General features: G+C 35.5%; 1 protein-coding gene across 1 annotated transcript; it reads left to right on the top strand.

Annotated features, from left to right (window-relative positions):
- Positions 1-467: 467 nt before the first annotated feature.
- LOC107553441 (leucine-rich repeat-containing protein 15-like) lies at positions 468-5,299 on the top strand. Its single transcript, XM_016235630.1, has 4 exons — positions 468-483; positions 630-817; positions 3,348-4,046; positions 4,804-5,299. The coding sequence occupies exons 2-4, from the start codon at positions 634-636 to the stop codon at positions 4,992-4,994; spliced, it is 1,074 nt and encodes a 357-aa protein (XP_016091116.1). The 5' UTR covers positions 468-483; positions 630-633; the 3' UTR covers positions 4,995-5,299.
- Positions 5,300-23,008: the final 17,709 nt, after the last annotated feature.

Consider the following 23,008-nt stretch of genomic DNA (forward strand, 5'->3'; position numbering starts at 1 on the left):
GCCCAAGGGGGAAGATGTATGAGGTCCTTGTCCTTATCAGCTCAGCAGGCTCTCAGAGGGCAGAGCGGTTGTGGCGCCTCCACTGATCACTAGTGCTCACCCACCCGTCCTATTATCATGTGTGCTCACTGATATAACAGTGACATCAATCTGCCGTCAACCAGACCATACCTGTGCCAAGTTAAACAATCAAAGCCGTGCATAAGGTGCCCTGTGAACTCACACACCCAAGCAAAAACACATGGCCGCACATTTCTCTCTAGGGGAGAGGAGTTCATTTGGCAGGCAACCTGTCATGATTTGTGCATGTCATTTTTCTCACCAACTTGCTGTGCTGGGAGTTTTTACAGACCTTGCACTTTTTTGATAGAGGGGCAAACATTTCGGCTCATTCCAGACCGAGCACAGACCGACTGCTAGCTTTGCGTGAAACAGCAGCTTTGAATTTAGAAGCTGAAGTCCTATTAAGCATCTGGTCACAAGGTAAGTCTGCATAAGTAATTTGCATCTAATACAAACATCATGTCCGTTTTGAGGCGATATGTGGGTTTCTTTCTGCAGTAATACTCCTAATACAATTTTCAGTAGGATTATGGCATAATTAAATCACTGGCTCTGTGTGTTTTCAGGGATATGAAGCTGGTTGCAGGGTTAGCCGTGCTGTGGCTGTGGGTTGTGGAGGCCGTGGAAAACTGCCCTGATGCTTGTAAATGCAGCCAGAAATCCAGTACGGAAAAGACTGAAGTCAATTGTCAGAGGAAGGGACTTGAGAGCATCCCACCCAAACTCCCTCTGGACACATGGATCCTTAAAATGGGTGAGCAGACTGCAAACCTTTTTGTGGGGAGGAAACATTCTCAGTAATAGTACTAACCCTCATAACAAACTATAAGGAACAAGATTTATATTAAAATAAACATTTCATATCATGGATCTTCATGTACAGTAGCCATATTCCACTGCATAACCATACAAAAATGTGCTTTTTTGTCTTTTGAAATAAATAAATACTTTCATTTAGCTAGGCTGCATTACATTGATCAAAAGTGACAGTGACAGTAAATTTGAAAACTTTTTATTTATCAAAGAATCCTGAAATAAAATGTATCACAGTTCCCACAAACATATTAAACCGCACAACTGTTTCCAACATTGATAATAAAAAGATTGTTATTATTGTTTCTTGAACACTAAATCAGCATATTGTAATGATTTCTGAAGGATCATGTGGCACTGAATTTAGTAGTAGTGGCTGCTGGAAATTCAGCTTTGCTGTCACAGAAATAAATTATAGGCCTATTTTGAAATATATTAAAATAGAAAACTGTTTTGTATTAAATTGTATTAATATTTCAAATATTACAGTTTTTACTGTTTTTGATCAAATATAAAATATATATTTTAGGTCTGTCAGTTGAACGCGTTAACAGTTAATTAGTTATAAGTGATTAAAATAGTTAGCACAGTTAACGCACTGGCCCCGCCCCCAGACCTGTACATCATCTCACATTTCATATACTGTTGACAAAATATGATGCAGGGCAACAACTCCATAAATGCAGTTATCCCCTAAAATTCAAGATATTGGTGCAAAAATGTCCCTTTACGTGTTTTTGTCTCATATTTATATCACGAGTTTAAATGTGATTTTATACAACAGTTCAGTAAATAAGAAGTTGATATTGTGTTAAATTTTAAACACAATATTGTGTTTTTTCTCAATTTTGCAAAGAATGGATTACCTTTAAAGCCACAGCAGAACTATCGTGCGTCTTCGAGCAACACAGCCTTATTTAGTTTCTGAATGAATCCGCGTTTTGAACGAATCGTGTGAATCAATGATTCAGTAGCCCATGCATAGAGAGAGCCGTTTACGTCATTCCTGAATGAATCAGCCGTTTGAATGAATCGAATGAAGACATTTACCTCCACCTGCTGGCAGTTTTAGTTTCTTATTTAGAGTATAATTTAATTCATTCATTAATAATAATAATAATAATAATAATAATAATAAAAATAAAAGCATTAAAGGGATGGTTCACCCCCAAATTTTTTTTATTCTGTTATCATTTACTCTCATTTTCCTCATGTCGTTTCAAACCTTTCTTTTGTGGAACATAAAAGAAGGTATTTTCAAAGACTATAGAATACCGTTAAAGGGACTTTGGTATTTTGAAGACTGTTGGTAACAAAGCTGTTTTGGTTACCGATGACTTTCATTGTATGAACAAACAATACTGAGATGTTTCTCGAATTATCTTCTTTTATGCTCTATAGTTTATGTTAGGCCATTGTAGCCTAAATGTTTATGTGTAATAAATTTTTATGTTGAATTAAATAAAATATTTCTAAAGCTACATTTTGTAATGTCTGCTTGATACTTTCTCATTTAACACAAAAATATCTTGAAATAATCTTTTGTGGATATTTTCACAGTCAAATTAATTTTGCGATTAATTAATCGAAACATCATGTAATTAATTAGATTAAAATTTTTAATCGTCTGACAGCCCTAATATACAGTATATATATATATATACATACATACATATAACAATGACAATTTTGAAAATACACTGAAGCAATGTACACTTAAAGGAAATTCAGTATTCCTATGTTTTACAGTAGTAATTATGACAATAATTATGGTAATTTGATGGTTACTATGGTTACACTGTTAGTCCATTAGTTATTATTCCTGACCTAGAGCTCAGACCCAAACCTCTCACTTGGATTAAAACTTGTGTAGTAATTTGTGTGGTATTACAGTGAAGAATGGACAAGTTAAACGAATGGTATTCTTTTAATTGAATAAGTATATTTTTACATCTTCTGAAGAAAATGTAGATGACAGCCATCACAATAATACTAGGGTGTTATGAATGGTTCCAAGGCCATTGCTAAGGTGTTTGAAATGGATATTAGAGCATTACTAGAGTGCTCTGTGTGGTTGCTAAGGACTTGCTAGGGTATTTTGGGTGGTTGCTAGGTGCTTGCCTCAAAAGTGCCTTAACATACCCCCAACTCTCTATGATATTCTGGTCTCTAGCTAAAGCTCTGGTTCATCATTTAAAATCTATGTAAATCAGCAGCAGAATTTGAGGTATTGTCTTTATATAGAGTGCAATGGTGCCTGTCTACTTTTTCAGCTGTATTTTTCCCCTAGGTTTCTCCTATAAGTTATTCATTAAAAAACAATTCCCCTGTGGAGAAAATGAATGGGATTTTTACTCCTGGAACTCGACTGTTGTACTCTGTTTACCCTTAGTCTGAGCATGATGATGTTTACTTCAGCACAACTTATTAAACCCACCTCTTTCGCTTCCTTTTGTTTCTTCATTTTCAAGGTGAAAATGTATTGCAGGATCTCCCAGGCAACATCCTGAGCTCCGTCCCTAAAATTGAGAGCGTAAACTTAGAGCGAAACTCAATCAAATCAATTCACCCTCAAGCATTTTCTGGTGCCCAGCGACTGATGCTTCTGAATCTGCAAGGAAACCGAATGTCCAAACTCCCAGTGAAGGGCTTCAAAGATCTCCTAAACCTACGCTTTCTCATGCTGGGCCAGAATCAGATAGCTAGCCTGAAACCTAACATGTTCATTGGCATGAGGAACCTCTCAGAGCTGGATCTCCCCCTGAACGCCCTCACTGCTCTCCCACCAAATACATTCAAGCCTCTGATTGCCCTCAAAGTCCTGGATCTAGCCTTGAACCACATCCAAAGCATCTCACCCAAAGCCTTTGTTGGACTTGACGAGCTGCTTTTTCTCAATTTGGACAACAACAAGCTGAAGAATATCCAAGATGGGACCTTTGCGTCCATGATTGGTCTTGAGATGCTGGTGCTAGACAACAATTTTCTCTCCACAGTTACTGCGGCTACGCTAGAAGGTCTTTCCAACCTGCAGGAACTCTATGTGAGAAAGAATAAAGTTGAGAGTCTGCCAGCTGACGTGTTCCGCCACACACCGAAACTTACTCACGTGGGCTTAAGTGGGAATCGGCTTCATGCCATTGACGGAAACATGCTAGCCAACATGCAGGGTAAGAATTAGGACTAGTATGTGGGTTGCCTGAATGACTAGTTGGCTATCAGTTCTAAGACAACCAAAAATTATTAGACTAGTTTTAGGTTCCTCTGACCCCGATCAGACTCGCTTCTTAGGGGCTATTGACATAGCTTATGCATTCATCTAGACCAGAGATGCTCAAACTAGAGGCCATGGGCCAAAGTTGGCTGGTGATGACCTTTGATTTGGCCCACATTGTCGTATCACAAAAAACAAATAGGAAAAAGAAGAAAAACACATACAAGAATATCTTCTTTTTTTAGTTACCATTTTTATTTGAAGTTTTTATGAATGAAGAATATCATTGATTTAAAAATAATAATAATATAGCTAGATATAAAGCAACATTTACTTTTGGCCCATGACCCTCAAACAAGTTCGCTTGAGCTGTAGTTGAAAATTTGTATAATTTTATCTTAAAAATGCAACTCTAAATATATCAAAGCTAAAAATAAATGGAAAAATCAAGCTTGATTTTTGGCATTCTGTAGTAAACATTTTCAGTAATTTTGAGCTAGATGGAGTGCAGTGTCTTAAACACTGTCTTAAACATTTTGTCTTAAAAATGCAACTTTAAATATCAAATCTAAAAATAAATGGAAAAAATCTAGATAATCTAATTAGCAGAAAAGAGGATATAACAATATTTTGTGGTCGAAAACAAATACAAATAATTCTTTATTCTTATCTGTTAAGAGTAACGTGTAAAATCACATCTCTGATTGATTCAGGTTTAAAGGAGGTGTTTCTGCATGACAACCCATGGAAATGTGACTGCAGCATCAACTCGCTGTTACATTACGTAGTCCAGACGAGGGCTAATCACTCTCCTCTGCAAAGACTTCGGTGCACCAGCCCAGAAGAGTTTCGTGATAGACCCATCCACCAGCTGAAATCTGATGAACTTCCCTGCAGGGCCTAGAAAATTCTCACATCTGATATCATATCACGAGCGACCTCCAGAAGTTGGGAGCACAGTGTAATAACAGCGTGATATTTTCTGCATTTGAATGGCGATGCTTCACAGAACTCCAACCACAATGGCTTTGACAGGTTAATGATAGAGCTGCTGTTCTGCAGATAGTCATAATTTTCACCCACACCAGTCGACTGGAGAGCAGTACATCCTACAAAACGAAGGAAGAAGTGTGCGCTTGTTTTTCCTTATACAAATGAAATGCCTATTTTGTTAGGTGTTAATAATAATAATATGTTTTCACATTTAACTTAATATTTCAAAAGCTCATGTTATATATTCTGTGTATTATTTATCCAGTGTTTTTTATTGTCCTTCAGCATCTACGTAGAAGACGTTGTCAAAATATAATGTTAGTAGGTGAATAAATAAATAAAATCTTATATCATACAGCAGTTATAATGTCATTAAACCCATTCTTAAAATTATTTATCTATTTGATGTATACACAATAAAGACATTTCGCAGCTTCAAATGATTTTTTGTTAGATGCAGTGAAGCTTAAAGAAATAAATAGAGGTTAGAAAATCCCCACTGCTCAGAGACCGACTGCAAATTCCACCACCACCTGAGACTGAATTCCTCATCGGATTGTTACAGCTGAATAAGCTTCCTTTGAAATCATCATTCTGTCTCTAAATTCCACCCAGGGCGCTGAAACTGCAGTCCCACATACAGGAGTGGGATCTTTTCAGATGCTGGGAAGGTGTTGTTAAAGCAGGCAGCTAAAGCTTATGCTTTGGTATTTTACAGTAAACTGATATTCAATCTAACTGGTGGGACAGCATGTATTCATAGTACATTTAAAAGTAAAAAAAACATTAAATATTAAATTGAATATTTAAATCACACACTGTCACACATTATATACACACACACACAAGCTAAACTACAGTGTTTTTATAGTATAACATAGTGACTGATATGTCATGACACACTATAAAAACACTCAAGCATGCAATGTTTTCACACTCGGATTATTGTGGATATCTACTGTCTAACTTTCAAAACAAAACCAAATTACTGGTGCATTGTGCTTTTTTGCATAACAAGATACTCCTTTAACACCTAATTTCCCCCAGCGTTGCCATGGCGACCGTAGCTTATAGTAGGGAGCTCCTGTGGATGCTTTACCCCTCACTGCATCACCTCCTCAACCAGCTGTTAACGACTCAGCGTCCTCCAACTGCCTCACTTTCACTAGTAGATTTACAATGACAAATTGGCATGATTCTGGCACCAGATAAACAGCTTTACAGCAGCTTACATTAATCAGCTAGAGAACCCCCCCCCCTCACTACATTAGTTGGAATTCCATGGATGAAGGAGATAAATTGTTTGTGCTTGCTGTTTTAGTGCAGTTTTGTATTATTAATGTCATTTGTAAATTGACTCTGCATTGTGGCAAAGCACTGAGATTATGCATCGAGTTAGCAGTAATATAAGCTTAACAAACCATCCAAATTCATCATATTCCATGGATGTTATATCCTTTTTTTAACCCTTAAAAGAAAAGATGGATCTATCCTTTCCTAATATACTTCCAAAATATATATATAGATATATGCTCAAAACGCGAGTCTATTCAAGCTTTACTAAACCCGAATGAATGGACTGCAGTGTTCTTTTAACCTTTTTAATATTTGAATATGATTAAGAAACTAATTTCAGCTCTTAATTAGAAGCATGCTATTTCAAAGGTACAGCCTTTTAAGAATGAAACGCTACACTTGCTTGCTGCTTTTTCTGTTTAAATTTAGCCCAAAATGCCGGAGTTGCCAAAATGGACTGTGATCTGTAATCTTGAGGCTTATTTTCTAAGTGAAACATCCCCACAGCATGATGCTGCCATCGCCATGTTTCACCATAGGTATGGTATTAGCCAGCAGTTGAGCCATTTTAGTCATACTGCTTGGCATTCAGGCTGAAGAGTTTAACATTTATTTCATCAGACTAGAGAATCTTTTTTGTCAGGATCTTAGTCCATTAACTGCTGTTTGCCAAACTCCACTCGGGTTGTTAGTGTTACTTAAGAGTGATTTCTATCTAACAGTTAAACATAATGACTTAATGATTAATGAAACCATATGCAGAGATAGTTTTCCTCCTGGTAGATCCAGCAGGAGCTGTAACTGCCTACAGAGTGTCTAATTGAGTCCCAGGTCACCTTCTCTACATCTACAGCCACTAGTAAAGGCGTATTCTCTTAATTTGTCATTTCCAAAAATGATTTCATTTTCTTTCCATCTGTGTTTCATCATGGTAAAAATCTATACTTGAAAAGTATAAAACTGATGTAGAATATATAAAAATGTAGAAATATAATATCTACTTCCAGACAAACTATAGCAATAAAATAAAGAATCTTCCTATTAAGAATATTTTTTCACCTTCTGTGTTTTGGTCACTAATGAAATGTGTACTAGTATCTGGAAGAGGTGTTAGTGAGGCCAGCAGGGGGTGCTCACACTGTATACTGTGTGGCCCCAGTATAGTGACGGGGACACTATACTGTCAACAAGCACCGTCCTTCGGATGAGACGTTAAACCGAGGTCCTGACTCTCTGTGGTCATTAAAAATCCCAGGATGTCTTTCGAAAAGAGTAGAGGTGTGACCTCGGCATCTTGGCCAAATTCGCCCATTGGCCTCTGATCATCATGGCCTCCTAACAATCCCCATATCTGCGTATTGGCTTCATCACTCTGTCTCCTCTCCACCAATAAGCTGGTGTGTGGTGGGCATTCTGGCGCACTATGGCTGCCGTCGCATCATCCAGGTGGATGCTGCACACTGGTGGTGGATGAGGAGATCCCCCCCCTCACAATGTAAAGCGCTTTGAGTGCCTAGAAAAGCGCTATATAAATTTTATGAATTATTACATTAATAACATTATTTAAAATTTAGTATGGATTGTTGTTTAAAAAAAAATCTGTCATTTTCTCACTCTCATGTTGTTGCTAACTGACTTTGTTCTGTAAGAATATATTTTGAGAAGTCAATGGGCAACTACCAACATTCTTCAAAATATCTTCGTTTTTGTTCCATATAGAAAGAAAGTCATGCAGGTTTGGAATGACATGAGGGTGAGTAAATGATGACAGTTTTCTTATTTTGCGCGAACTATCACTTAAAGACCAAGCAATGTTACAATAAGGAATAAATACTCATCAAATAAGACATTATGTTAAAGCATAGTGTTTGTGTTAATGCAATTCTCAAAAGTCATGTTTTTTGACTATAAAGTTTAAAATAAGCACCTTGGGAAACAATTCTCTGCATTGATGATGAACACTGTTCGTTGAAGGAAAAAACATTAAAGGATGTTTTGTAGGTGCAGAGAAGTCTTTCATGGGTTGTGATGATTACAGCACAGTAAAATACAACAGTGTGTTCCTCTGGATCCTCTGTTTGTAGAAAAAGATACTAATGATGTGACTTGTGTAAAAAAAAAAAAAAACTCCCACTGACTAGCGGCAATGGACTTTTCTTTTTGAGTGCTGTATTGTAAGTCACACTGTAGCTTAAGTTTAAATGTGAAGTTTAAGCATGTTCACATAATGGAATGAATTGTTCAGGCACTTAGGCTAAAAACGAATCCTTTTAATAAAAAAAGTAACATTTGAAGACAAAAGTGTCATATTTGATCAAAATCAATAGTTGGGCTTCATAGTAATGTCTCTAAATGAATGCAGTGCTGCTCATGTTGTCATACAGACCAGTGTTGCCAGATATTCTTCCGTTTGACATTCTGATGGCTGACGTCTCTTTGAAGGAGCAGTTCAGGGTTAAGAGCAACTATATTAGTGGCTATATTAAATGAAGGCACTTGACTTGCCTCATGACTCATTGACTTAATCCTTAGACTGCCGTTACATAAAATACTGGCTCTCTAACAGGCCCTGACGGCTTTAGCAGAACTTCAGCTGAGATTTTCTTATCTGTTTTCAACTTCGAAGCTTGGCAAATGTTATATGATAGAGGTGTTATGTTAATTTTATCCAAGTCTTGCTGCAACTGTGTGGTTGTCAGGTGGTATGAACTCTTTTTTTGGCTCTTGGTTTAGCCTATATTAGTCTTAGATTGACTGGTTGTCCTAAAGATTCTGTGTACCAAATGACTTTAAATTATATGTTTATTAATATGTTGCTCATTGGTATTTACAGTTAGATAAAGGGACATTTCAGATGAACCAGTAAAAGTATAGTTAAATAAAACTTTAATGATTTTCTGTGTGCTTAAATGAGTGTGGATTTATTCTATCTGGGAAGTCTTAGCAGAGAGATTGTCAGTGATTGTTGTGTTTGTTGGAGATGCAACATTGAGACTCATAGTACTCTCCAGGGACTGTCCGTGGCAATTGGATGTTCCTTAGGACGTCATAAAAAACAGCACAGATTGTTAGAAGAACACAACAGCTCTGCACCTAAAATAATCTGTCAACATCTCTATAACTTTTTGGGCTAATTACTGTAATATTTTTGTTAGTATATAAAGTATATAATATAAAGTCTACTCTCATGTCTGCCTGAAAGCCTAACTTGTATCTTCTCCGCTCAGATGAGACCCAGATGAGGCTTTCTCTAAGGAGTCTTCCTGCTCTGTTTCATGCGACTGCCTGTGTTAGGGCCTTATTATCAGAGTTAGGAAAGAGAAAATCTCCTCGCAAACACCACACTGGTCTTGAACATCATCAGTAAGAGCAGAGTACTAATAATGCTGTTTACAGACTGCTCTGTCTGCAGAAAAAAACTCTTTATTTCAGTATCTTTGTCTTGTTTTCCAGCAAATAGAATATTAAAACCAAATAACTCTATGCATCATAAAAACTTGACTGAATTAAGGTTAAGTTTGTCTAAATCTAATTTCTTTTCTTAATCCGTTCAATTAATCAACTGAATTTGTCAAAGGGGTCAAAAAAATCTCTGGAAACAAATAATAATATCTTACGCAACTAAACTGATTTTGTTGTAAGGATGTTTAGATATTTTCACTGAAAATAAGACAAAAATACTGATTAAGAAAATAATTTGTTGCTGGGTGCTACATGCAGTTATATAAAAAGCAGACTTCTGTTCTAAAAACTGAGGTGAAGTGTATCTGGTGAAACAGAGATATGGTTTCTAATGGTGCACTGCTGTTATATGCAAGGTGGCAGGTGTGTTTACATTTCAAGCGTAAGAAGATTTGTGTGCACCCCCTCACAGGTGCTTTCAGGGCTGTCAGTCACAGGCAATGAAAGCGTGCACATAAACAGAAATTTAATTTCACACAGGGACATAAACTGATTGGAAAATGTCTCCTTATATTAATTGTTATACTGTCTTTCCTCCATCTACTTTCTACCTCCAGCTCTTCTCTATCTCTCTCCCTCGACTGTGGAGGCAGCTGCTGTTTAAATATGCTCTTTTTAAATTGTATATGAGGATTACAGAGACCCATTTTGAAACGCTCTCCATCGACTGAGGCAACATCAATAAACCCCATACACCACATAAGCCAAAGTCTCCTTGTACATATACACAGTGTATAGATTTAAACTCTGTGTGACAGCACGAAGGTGCATATAACAAATGGCTAATTAGGTTTTTGGTGTGTAATTTACATTTCAGAATAAGATATTATGTAAGTATTGCATAAGAATGGTTTTATTTATTATGTATTATTTTAGTAATAAATAATGCATAACAAAATATACAAGAAACAAATCGATTTAAATAAGTATAATAAGGCCTTTATGTGATGTGTCACACAGAGATTGATTAGAATGGCCTTTTGCTGTTTATTTTCCTATACATTATACATAAATTATATTACTTTAAAAACCATTACTTCAAAATACAAGTCTGACAATATTTTATCATATAATTTTTGTCTTGCTTTCATATTTTATTATTTTTTATTTCCTTGCTGATTGTTGGTTTTGGCAATATGATGATTTTGGGGGGGTTGAAAGTTGCTGACTATAACATAACACTATAGCTCCTGTACAGAGATACTTTTTGCAAACTGTCTATTCCCCAATGACGCTTGTCAGCATACTTTATGACAGCTGTGCTGGTTATTCTGCTGCATTGGACATTTTGGGATTTGCACTCTCTCCAGCATAATGCGATTAATTGAGGATTGTTTATGTTGTTTCAACAGAATATGCTCTTGTACTCTCTCCCCCTTCGGCATTCAAACATTCTTTTCAATAGTAGTTGCCCAAAAATGAAAATTTGCTGAAAATTTACTCACCCATCTAAGAAGTGGATGAATTTGTTTGTTCATCAGAACTGATTTGGAGAAATGTATAGCATTACATCACATGCTCACCAATGGATCCTCTGCAGTGAATGGGTGCCATCAGAATAAGAGTTCCAACATCTGATAAAAACATCACAACAATCCACAAGTAATCCACACGACTCCAGTCCATCAGTTAACATCTTGTAAAGTGAAAAGCTGAGTGTTTGTAAGAAAAATATATCATTATGATGTTTTAACTCCGAACCACTGGAGTCTTCTATCCATAAAATGTATTTTTCCAGTGAAAAAGTCTTCTCATCTGAATGAGGAGTGAAATATGCACAGATCAAGCAGCGTTTACAAGTGAAAACAGTCCAAAACAGTTCTGAACAAAAATGTCAGTGGATTTTGAAGTAAGGGGGATGGACTGGGGACAACTGGGGATGGACTGTTTCAGTGGAGTAAGCATTATTAAGGATTATGGACTTTTATTTTGGCTGGAGATGATGGTTTAAAGTTAAACTGGTTTAAAGATTAATTTCTAACAAACACACTGTTTTTTGCTTCAAAAGACATTAATGGACTGGAATCGTGTGGATTACTTGTGGATTACGGTGATGTTTTTATCAACAGTTTGGACTCTCATTCTGACGGCACCCATTCACTGCAGAGGATCCATTGGTGAGCAAGTGATGATGGTATTTGTTTGACCAGAATGAATTTTCAGCAACTTTTCCTTTTTGGGTGAACTATTCCTTCAAGATCTCTTGTCATATTTATATTTAATTAAACTACTTTGCATATTATTTGATGACAATTTGTCTTTTTTTATTAAACTTTTATTTCAGGCCTCATGCCTGCAGTCAAACAATATTCAGCACAAAATCAGTCTTTCCTGTGTAATATTGCTTTCACATTTTAACTTAGTTGTGAGTTGAAGCTCAGTGCGACTTCTGAAAGCATGACAGAGTTTGAGAATCTGATTTCCACATTTTCACAGTGTCAGAAAGACCTTTCAAATTCTCAGTCACACTGCCTCCTGCTGCGTGTCCAGATTGTAGACTTCAGATGTTATTTACAAGGAAACGCAGACTCAAATCCCCTAGGTATGTCAGTAAGACTGAATTGTGTGCACAAATAGTTGAACTGGCAGTCTTTATCAAAAACAGCCCCTCACTGTGAGAGAAAAAAACTCAGAGCTGGTGAAAATACGCAGGTCACAGTCCCATATTGTTTGGAGGAGGTAGTGCACAGGAACTTAGTGGAAGTGTTTTGGTGTTGTTGGGGCATTAATAAGTCACTGTGGACGGGGTGGATGAGATTGCACCAGAGGAGCAGTCTGTAATCCTTGACCAGCACGGGCACATAACATTACTCTCCAACTGGGCCCCAGAGCCTCATTCTCACAGAGTGCTCCAAAGCCTAATTAATCCTTCAACACCTCTTCTCTTACTCACCCTTTCTACTAGAGTTCAGTCCCAGAAAATTCCCTCATCCTTCGAGTCCTGAATTAGTTCCATAACTGCCTGTATCTTCCGAGACAGCTCCTCTAAGATAAATGATATGAATCATAAAAGTGGGCGTGCATTATTCCGATTCATGGGAGTTCAAAGCATGCTCTGACAAGAGGCAGAGAGCGTATTGTAGGTTGTAATAAAATTTAGATGTAATTTTTTATGACAGCTCCTCTCATTACGGGGTAATGGTGCACTTTCCCAAATGTACCGATCTCCACTACAGTAGTTAGTCGGGCAAAGGTAGCGGAGTGCTTATAGAGTAACATTACTTAAGAACATTTCTCAGGATCTGTGTTATTGAACACCAGCAATGAATATTAATGACTGTTGTTGTCTCTCTAAATGCCATGGCTGATTTATCATAATTAACAGTACATACAGATGGACTATGAACAGAAAAATAAATAAATAAAAAGCATCTCTGCAAATGATACATTTATTATAAAATTAAATATATTCTATTTTTAATATATTGTTTTTTTTATTTTGCCGTTTACTTATATTACAATAATATAATATAATATAATATTTTAGTTTTAAACCAATCCAAAATCAAACTGATGAAGTCTTTTTAATTAACTTTAAGGAAGCTGAAATAACCCCATTTACATTCTCTTAATTCCCTCAGCAAGATGAACTAACTTGACCTCTTTTATTATAAAAACAAATGATCCCATTACACAATATGCAGATAGTGGTGTTATAGCAAAAAATAGACTTCTTGAATAAATTAAGATTAGACCCTCTGACCTCATAACTAATGAATGCCACATACAGTAGCTTTGTATGTTATGCTGGAACTAATAATAAGTAAACATTACACATTTAGAAAAGTATATTAAACTTACAAATACATTGGACTGAACTGCTCAGATCATTGTTGCATGTGCAACTTCAGTGCCAAACAGCATTGCAGAGACACTAACGCTGTACAGATCATCTGAGAAAGGTCATCAACTCTTTGAAGTGGATCTCTGTAAAATCCCAGTGGTTATCAGGCTGCTTAAATGTACCGCTGCAGTTAAAAAGGGAAGTGTTGCATCTGTGCAAGTGCTATAAACTCACCAAGGTCTGGGAAGAGCTTCATTACGTTGGTTAATTAGCTACCTATTATCATAACTCACTGGAAGCTAATTAGTGAGGAGGTAAAGTCACATTGGGACCATACTGGTGATAACTAAAAACTGTGTGCAGTATCCTAATCCCATCGTAAGTCCCTTTTGACAGAATCTGGACTATCAGCTAAATGGCCTGGCTCAGCATGCGCAATACGGGGTTGTTTGAGGGGGTTCATTAACCCATGTTTGTTAAAGATTTTACTTTTATTCAGTGGTGGGCAGTAACGAAGTAGTTTTACTTTGTTACTGCACTTAAATACATTTTTCAAGTATCTGTACTTTACTGGAGTAGTTTTATTTTGAGTAACTTTTACTTTTACTTCACTACATTTCAAAGCATAAGATCGTACTTTTTACTTCACTACATTTCATAAAACGTATCGTTACTCCTTATAAAATATCACGTGCTCCGACACGCAGAAGCGGTGTCTGATTCAAGAACGAACTGATTCTTTTCAATGAACTTGTTAAATTGGTTCGCAAATCGCACCAAACAATTAATTCACGAATTGAAATGATCCGATTGCAGCTGTTCTCATTCTGATTCAAATGATCCGTTTAGTGCGAGTCTCCAGTGAACTGAATTCACAAGTAAGAACGGGGAGATCTTGTGATGCTGCTAAAAGTAAATTACTAATGTCGAATTTTAGGATTAATTATTGTAACTGAAAATCCTATTTACAGCAAAGCTGTCAGTTGTTTGTGAACTAAATCTGCTGTAAAGGGTGATCTGTTTAAGCCCACTGAAATGCTTGAATGCAGACACATTAACATCAGAGTCTCTATGTTTTAGGTCAAAAAACATTAAAATAACAGATTAAATAAAATAACTCATGCACGTTCGTCTTCCCCGCTGCTATAAAGTTAGCACTTTTACTAAAATGCTATGCATTTAGCCCTATATGATGTCTGTTTTTATATTGTTTGTCAGCACACATAGCTTAAGTTAATATGTATCTGTATCAACTAGCTGAGTAGACAAATATAAATGTTTATTCATAACCATGCTGAAAATAAGTCACTAATGTTAGCTGATGCTAACTGTCTAGCTAACGAGCTTGCTGGTGCTAAAGTTAGGTAATTTTTTAAAAATAAAGTTCAAATATTTTTATTCAACCACATTTATTCATTACATCTGAGGGAAAAAGAAAGGATGTGATGTTCAGAACATGGTAACTACAGTAATTATCAAAGTGGAAAGTGACAGTCAAGGTTTGAGAAGAAAAAAATCATTATGAAAATATAATTATATTTTCCTTATATGAATTATTTCCTTATTGGTTATTTTGGGAAAATCCCAGGTATTTTGAGAAGTAAGATTATAAAAAAAAAAAAATGCTTATATAAAATTAAATGATAAAAGTAGCCTATATAAAACTGCAAATTAAACATTAATCTATCGGTACTTTTTACTTAAGTACATAAAAAATCAAGTACTTTTGTACTTTCACTCTAGTAAAATTGAAAACTGAGTACTTTTACTTTTACTGGAGTAATTTTTTATTATACGGATCTGTACTTTTACTCAAGTACTTGATTTGTGTGCTTCGTCCACCACTGCTTTTATTACCACAAAAGTACAAACTAGGGCAGTCAGTCTATTCAAATATTGATCACATTAATTGCATGAAATGCTGATTAATCAAAGTATATTGCCATCTTGCACCTCAGTTTGAAATGATTGATTGAAAATGACCTCAGAGGACTTCAGTAGTCTTTTAATATGATCATAATGTTGTTGCAGTATTCGTCCTTTCTAGCACTGTAAAGCCTGACGTGAAATAATAGTCTGAAAAATCTGTATATTTTTTTTAAGAAACAGTTTATTGATCATTTAGATCAAATGTATAAAAAAGTTTTCATATGTGTTTTTTCTTGAGTATCATTAGATCAGACTTTTATGGCACATATGATATAGGAGAATCTGTAATGTGAATCAATGATATTTTATAACAGTACAGCAGACTGCTTACATAAAATGCATATAAATATCGTGCCACTCTATATCTCCTAATAATGTCTTAGTAAGATGATATTTAAAATATTAATTTTAAGTTTTCTATTCTGGGAGTTTTTTTTTGTAATGCAATGCAATACAATGATGTTGTTTTCCTCAAAAGCCTGATGTATTATATCTGATTTTCACATTTTAACATGATTTTTCTGATATGATGATATATGATTAATCAAGTTGCTTCAGTCATGTAAGTGTTCATCTTGAATTTTTACTAACAATATAAAATGTATTCTTTAGTGCTGTCAAACGATTAATCGCGATCCAAAATAAAAGTTTTTGTTTGCATAATATATGTGTGTGTACTGTGTATATTTATTATGTATATATAAATACACACATGCATATACAGTATATATTTTGAAAATATTTACCTGTATTTACATGTATATATTTATATTAATATAATTTATATTATATATAAATATATTTAGTATATAAACATAATAACACATTTCTCTTAAATATATGCATGCATGTGTGTGTATTTATATATACATAATAAATATACACAGTACGCACACATGTTACATAAACAAAAACTTTTATTTTGGATGCGATTAATCATTTGACAGCACTAGCATTCTTACATTTGCTTTATAAAAATCATTAGATTTTTGTACCATGACCTGAATGGGGATATTTTTAGAATTATTCTAAAAGGCCTTTTACTTGCTAGAAAAGTGTAAACTATCAACCAGAGGACAGAAGGCATGCAGTAGATTGCGTACAACAAGTTTCCAAACTAATTTTTGAGTCTTTAAATTTGAAATGAAAATTTACGGTAAAGAAACGGCAGCTGTGGTTGCCGGAATTTTAACGTAAAAAATACGGTAGCAACGTTTTAGGTTTTACGGTTTTAACTTTCATGAACTGATATAATGTTAATATACCAACCTATTGAAGTACTGAAATCTGTTTTGTACCTTTGTAATACACTGATAACCACCAAATGCAGGTGGTGATGAGAAAGTCACATGATAAACCAAAGCCCATCACAAGCAGCTTTTAAATAATAACATATATAGAAGGTGCACAGTGTCATTCACACAAACACTAAACACCATCATGGTGATACACATGAAACTGAAATAATGCCATAAACATTCATTTAACAACATTAGGTGTAACACACAACCCTAATATACAAAACTGATAAGAAAAAACTAAGAAGAAACATAGTTATTTCAACAAAAAACATCAAATTTGAAATGTAACGCTGGGAATGTCAATTTACGGTTATTATATGGTCTTTTTCACTTCCAAAAATGGTATACTACCGTAAAATTGATGTCCAATACATGTAATGTCCAATACAGTTTTTCACCGTATACAGTAGGAGAATTTACCGTTAACCATTTAACAGGTTTTTACTGTAGCATTTTTACAGTCTTTTACCGTCATTTTTAACAGTGTAGGCTCATTGTTGTGGAAGATATTATACAGGTAAAATGATAAAATAAACTTAACTTATTATTTTATGTCCATGTAGTTATTTATTTGGTAAGTAACAATGTTGAACATAAGTCTGTAGTATATTTTTTAGATAGAAAAATTGCATGCTTTGTTCATCTGTCTTTTATCTTATTCACTCCAGCATTAATGTATCTTTATTTGTGTTGAAGATTTTAATTTCAAATTTTAGAGAAAAGGGATCATGAAACATAAACATGTACCACCACCACAATGGACTCCAAATGAACCCGCTTTATTAGGATACTGAGTGCAGTTTTTGTCATGCTAAGTTGATCAAATATTTATCTGAGCCACCAACAAAAGAAAAAGGAGAATTTGGGTTAAAATACATTCTGTATCTGTGTTTGAAAGATTTGAGCTTTACTTTTAATGGAAGCCTGAGCAGGCATCTCTAAATCTTCCCACATCAGCAGGCTGCTGTGATTCCAGGTGCTTGAGATCATGCAAGCCATGCACTCTGCTTTTTTGGCCAGGGAGTTTGCTCTGGGATTAAATGCTTCCTGGAGGGATTGAGTGAAAATTCTTTTATCATCAAAATTCAGGACATTGAAGGGATTATCTTTCTATACTCATTCTGTCAGTTGTTTTACTTTCCTGTAAGAAACATCCTCGTTGTATTCTCACTGAGAACATAATGATATTTAAAGGTGAAGTGTGTCATTTCTGCATCGTTAGTGTCAACAAACACTTTGGAGAAATAGACAGGTTCCCCAAATGCATTATTTAGAAAGAAAGTAACATTGGGACATTTGATAAAATGTTTCATTGTCCCTCCTACATTGAAATAGATAAAGAAAAATAAATCAAGTATATGTACTGCAATAATAATTAATGATGATTTATGATTAACAATTCATTGCACTACTTGCGTTGTATTATCTGTGGCTGTCAGATAACATAATTCATGGATCGATGTGAATTACCCAGAACTTTAATTGTGTGCTGTTTTTAGTCATGTGTGACGCACTATACGCATGAGAAAACCTTGAATTTATTTTGCTCTGTTTCACACAGTTTTCATGCTCCTACAGATACACTTTATACTCATGAGGCTTAACATTAACCCTTGCCATCATATCCACTGGCAGTTCTGCATGTTTTTTTATTCATACACAAACCAAATGTCAAACCTTTAAAAACACAAGTCATGTCATTTGAAAAATTTATAACAGGAGTCACCTTATTCGTAAGACTATAATAAAGGTAAGACAATTGATAAGGCTATCGTAAAATCAGATGAATGTGTTATGATGGAAGAGATATAACTGAATAAATTTGCACTTGATTTGTTGTGCATTTTCTTTTAGGGAAGTAACAACATCATGTGACCTTTTTAAATAAAGTCCAGTGCTCTGGTTTTAAAAGACCATAGGAATAACAGCTTCAACCTCAGCTTCAAGATTTCACTTTTCACTAGCTAGAGCAGAGGTGCATTAAATTAATAAATGTCTTTGATCATATTTGTCTCTCTTAGAATCAAATGTGACTAGTTGGGTTTGTTGTCACATGTACTGTATCTCAGTACCATTTTTTTTTGTGTGAGGAAATCCAATATTATAAATGATTGTTTTTTTATATTATAAATGACTCCTGAATTGTCACATATTGACGCTTGGTCAGGATCCCTTGGTGTTGCTTTTTGCTTCTCAAGGTACCCCACGAGGCAGGATTCAAACTCAGGACACCCGAAGCGTGGTTGGCTCTCTCTGCCCACAAGGCTATCGCTGCCGACAAGGAGAATATATATATAAAAACTAATTTAAACTATTATTTAAAAAACTATAATAGATTTTTAAATGTTGCAAAAATAATACTGGTTATACTGACTTTCGAGAGTAAACTTACCATGAGAATCCTGGTAAAAGAAAAAAAGAAAAAGAAAGTGACAACTAGCCCCAGTCTCTGCAAGTTAACAGGCATACAGTAATTTAGAATTCTAGGAAAAAAGTGCTGCAAAACATTTAGGCCTAATTCTTAAAAAAAAGACCTAGTTTAATCTTCAAACAATCTGTCTCTGTGTTTCAAAGCATTACATCATCTTTTCAATTAATACTTGTTGTTGCAAAGCAGTAAGTTGGAACTGAAGTTTTTGAAAAGGGAGCTCCCTCCAGAGCGTGTATTGAGGAAACAGGTGGGGTTTCAGCCATTACAGAGCATAATAAAGCACATGGAGACCCCCTGCAGACAATTCCTAGCTGGGGCTTCACTTCGAAAAGAGCTAGCGGATAAAAGGCCAGCAGCTCTTTGCTCTGCCATCCAGGTATAACAATTACACAGAAACAGCCTACTTTCTATTTCTGATTTTCTAAAGCAAAGCAATGAAAGGTAGGCTATATGACACTGTTGTGTTTTGAAGGAAACACTCAATTTCAAATACTTCATCTCTGTATCAAGGTTGAAGACCCGTTCTTTAGATATCAGACAGCATTTAAGTATTTCTTTTGGTTGCTGGCCATGCAAAGGACAAGGGTTTTTACTCGTTCACTACCCTGGAGCAAAGATCTGTGCCTTGTTTATTAACCTTAGCTGTCACCATCGCAGATACTGTCCTGCTGTTGACCATAAATCAGTCCTGCCTACAGGACATGCAGATGAACACAGCCGCAAGTCTAATCTAACACCCACTGATGCTTGACATAGAGAGCACATACTAAACAGCAGCTGCAACAAAATATAACCTCATGCTGCTTCTATCAGATTGATATATTTTGAAAGGATTAAACGCAGTTTTTAAAGGAATAGTTTACCCCCACATTAAAATGTGCTGAAAAATGTATTTACCCTCAGGCCATCCAAAGATGAAGATGAGTTTGTTTCTTCATTGAAACAGATTTAAACTAATTAAGCATTACATTACTTGCTCATCAATGGATCCTCTGCAGTGAATGGGTGCCATCAGCATGAGAGTCCAAACAGCTGATAAAAACATCACAATAATCCACATGTAATCCACAAGACTTCAGTCTATCAATTAACATCTTGTGAAGTGAAAAGCTGTTTGTAAGAAACAAATCCATAATTAAGGTGTTTTAGCTTCAAACTGTTGCTTTTGGACAAAATTTATAATAACACTTCCATCAATCCATCCTCTGTTGTCCTCTCACATCACAATCGACCGACATATGTTTTTAGAGCACTTGTAAGCCATAATTGATTTGTGCATATTTCATCTCCTGTTTCAGACAAGACAACTTTTTGTCTGGAGAGAGCAATATTATGGATAGAGGGCTTGTGTTTTAGCTGGAAGCAACAATTTGAAGTTAAAAACGTCTTAATGATGAATTTGTTTAGTTCAATCACACAACTTTCCACTTCACACGATGATAAATGATGGACAGGGCTTGTGTGGATTACTTGTGGATTATTGTGATGTTTTTATCAGCTGTTTGGACTCTTATTCTGACGGCACCCATTCACTGCAGTGGATCCATCAGTGAGCATGTAATGCAATACTACATGTCTCCAAATTTGTTCTGATGAAGAAACAAACTCATCTACAACTTGGATGGCCTGAGGGTGAGTAAATGTAAGAAAACTTTCATTTGAGTCAACTATTCCTTTCAAAAAAGTGTCAAATTCTTAGAGTTAAAACTATTTAACATGCAGCATGCGTTCTGTTGCATAACATGAATGCATTTGTTTACGTGCTTTAATTCAGTTGCCCTTTGTTTAATAGTTTACGAGTTAGGTTACGAGTTAAACATTTCGTTACAGCCAACCTTATACTTATGCTAGATTTATTAACACTACATACAGCCATTTCAGGAGCGAACAATACAAAGCAATGAATAACAACTTGACTCTTTGTAAAACGATATAGGGAGTCTTAATGCTTTGTGAGTCCATTAAAAGCTGATTAGCACCACCGAAATGATGCCCGCAGCATATGTTTGTCCTTTATCCTTGACCAAGCTCCACACTGCCCCTATTCCACACGTAGTTAGTCAGTCTACTAATGTGCTGTTGCTCCACACTGAGATGGAGCGTCACAGGGGGAGATAATGACAGTCTGCTCCTGCTCTCCATTACCACTGCTCCGCCTCTGGGGACTCGTGGAGGAAATTGTATGCAGAGTGGTTTGCCGTCTGACTTTAAAGCTGCCGTACCCGGCCTTCTGCCACTCTCGATCCCATGGATAATGACATGATGGCTGTGATCAAACTTTTCATTTAACTGGGATCTGTATTGCAGAACTTTTCAAAGAGTCGGTGTAGCTGACTGGGAAAAGAGAGGCTAAGTGTTGTGAAGTGCATTGTGAAATGCTGTGGAGGACTATTAGTGTAACCAGATGAGACAGAGAGGTTTTAGATATGCTAGATATAGACATGGGGTGAATAATAATACACTAATTACTGTCCGTCCCAAATGCTATGCGAGATTTGTAGTGTGGTGGAAATCGCAGTAGAATACAATGGGATTTAAAGCCCCACTTAAAGAAAATGTCATCTTTCCTAGTCTCATTTTATACACTACTCAAAAACCCCCTTTTCTTCAGCAAAGCTCCATTTGTTTGATCAAAAATACAGTAAAAACTGAAATATTATTAGTTTTTCTGTTAATGTTTTAAAATCAATCTAATATGCTGATTTCTTCTTATTATTGTGCTGCTTAATATTTTTTGTGGAAACGTTAGTTTATTTTCAGGATTCTTTGTTGAATAGAAATCAACATTATAAAAATCTTTATTTTTGATTAGTTTAATGCATCCTTGCTTAATAAAGTATTCTTGTTTCGTATTTTACTGAACCTAAATTTTGATGGGGCCACATCATTTGGTATAAAAAGAAATGTTCAAATGTGTTTGATTTTTTTACTTTTATATTGTCTATATAGGGGAACATGATGATGTAGCAAAATTTGTCAAAATACTTTTGATTTAGTAAGGTTTTTTTGTCTGTATCATTAAGTAAATATATAAAAAATATCAGCAAATGCATACATTTGTCTAATATGGCATTTCATAATCTTTTAACAAAGTTCAATACCAATAGCTACATAATTCTGAAAAAAAGAATCAATTTTGTGATGTATGTGTTTGATCAAAATTCTCCCATCCGATCTTTTATTATTGTTTGTTATAATGTGTTACTCTGCAATAACTTGCTGTTTTTGTTTCAACAACAGATTGTGATAAAGAGGGTAATGTAATAACATTATGTGAAAAGTACCCATATTGTACATTATTTCCAGTTGTTGTTTTTTTACGTACATGAATGCTTTTTGGACTGATTTTGTCCTTCCGAATTTTCTCTTTTAGTTTCTCAATTGTGGCACTGAATGCAAGGTGTCTTTAAAGGAATAAAGCTTGTGTCATTATGTGAGAGGCGAGCGCATCACAGAAAACACTTTATTTATCCCTCAGAAGTTCAATGGACGTTTTGCTAACCGGATGGACAGTAAGTAGAACTGGAATCACATAAGCCCTTGTCCAATGTATCCTCCTTTCCCATGAGATCCCTATTAAACAACAGCAAACCTCCTACACAATCAATGTGAATGGGAGTGCAGAGAAAGCTCACTTGAACATTTTGCCAGTGATCAATGACACCTGAGAACAGATGGAGGGATGAATCAATAAATTATGGTTTCTGATCCATCAGGGAAAC

Source organism: Sinocyclocheilus grahami, unplaced genomic scaffold, assembly GCF_001515645.1.
Source record: "Sinocyclocheilus grahami isolate Dianchi unplaced genomic scaffold, SAMN03320097.WGS_v1.1 scaffold473.1, whole genome shotgun sequence".
Classification (NCBI taxonomy): Eukaryota; Metazoa; Chordata; class Actinopteri; order Cypriniformes; family Cyprinidae; genus Sinocyclocheilus; species Sinocyclocheilus grahami.

Bases quoted from the DNA above. Each gene is read 5' to 3' on its own strand.
- LOC107553441 (XM_016235630.1), top strand. From the start codon at position 634: ATGAAGCTGGTTGCAGGGTTAGCCGTGCTGTGGCTGTGGGTTGTGGAG. The intron at 818-3,347 runs GTGAGCAGACTG...TTCATTTTCAAG, and splicing joins CACATGGATCCTTAAAATGG to GTGAAAATGTATTGCAGGAT. The intron at 4,047-4,803 runs GTAAGAATTAGG...TGATTGATTCAG, and splicing joins CATGCTAGCCAACATGCAGG to GTTTAAAGGAGGTGTTTCTG.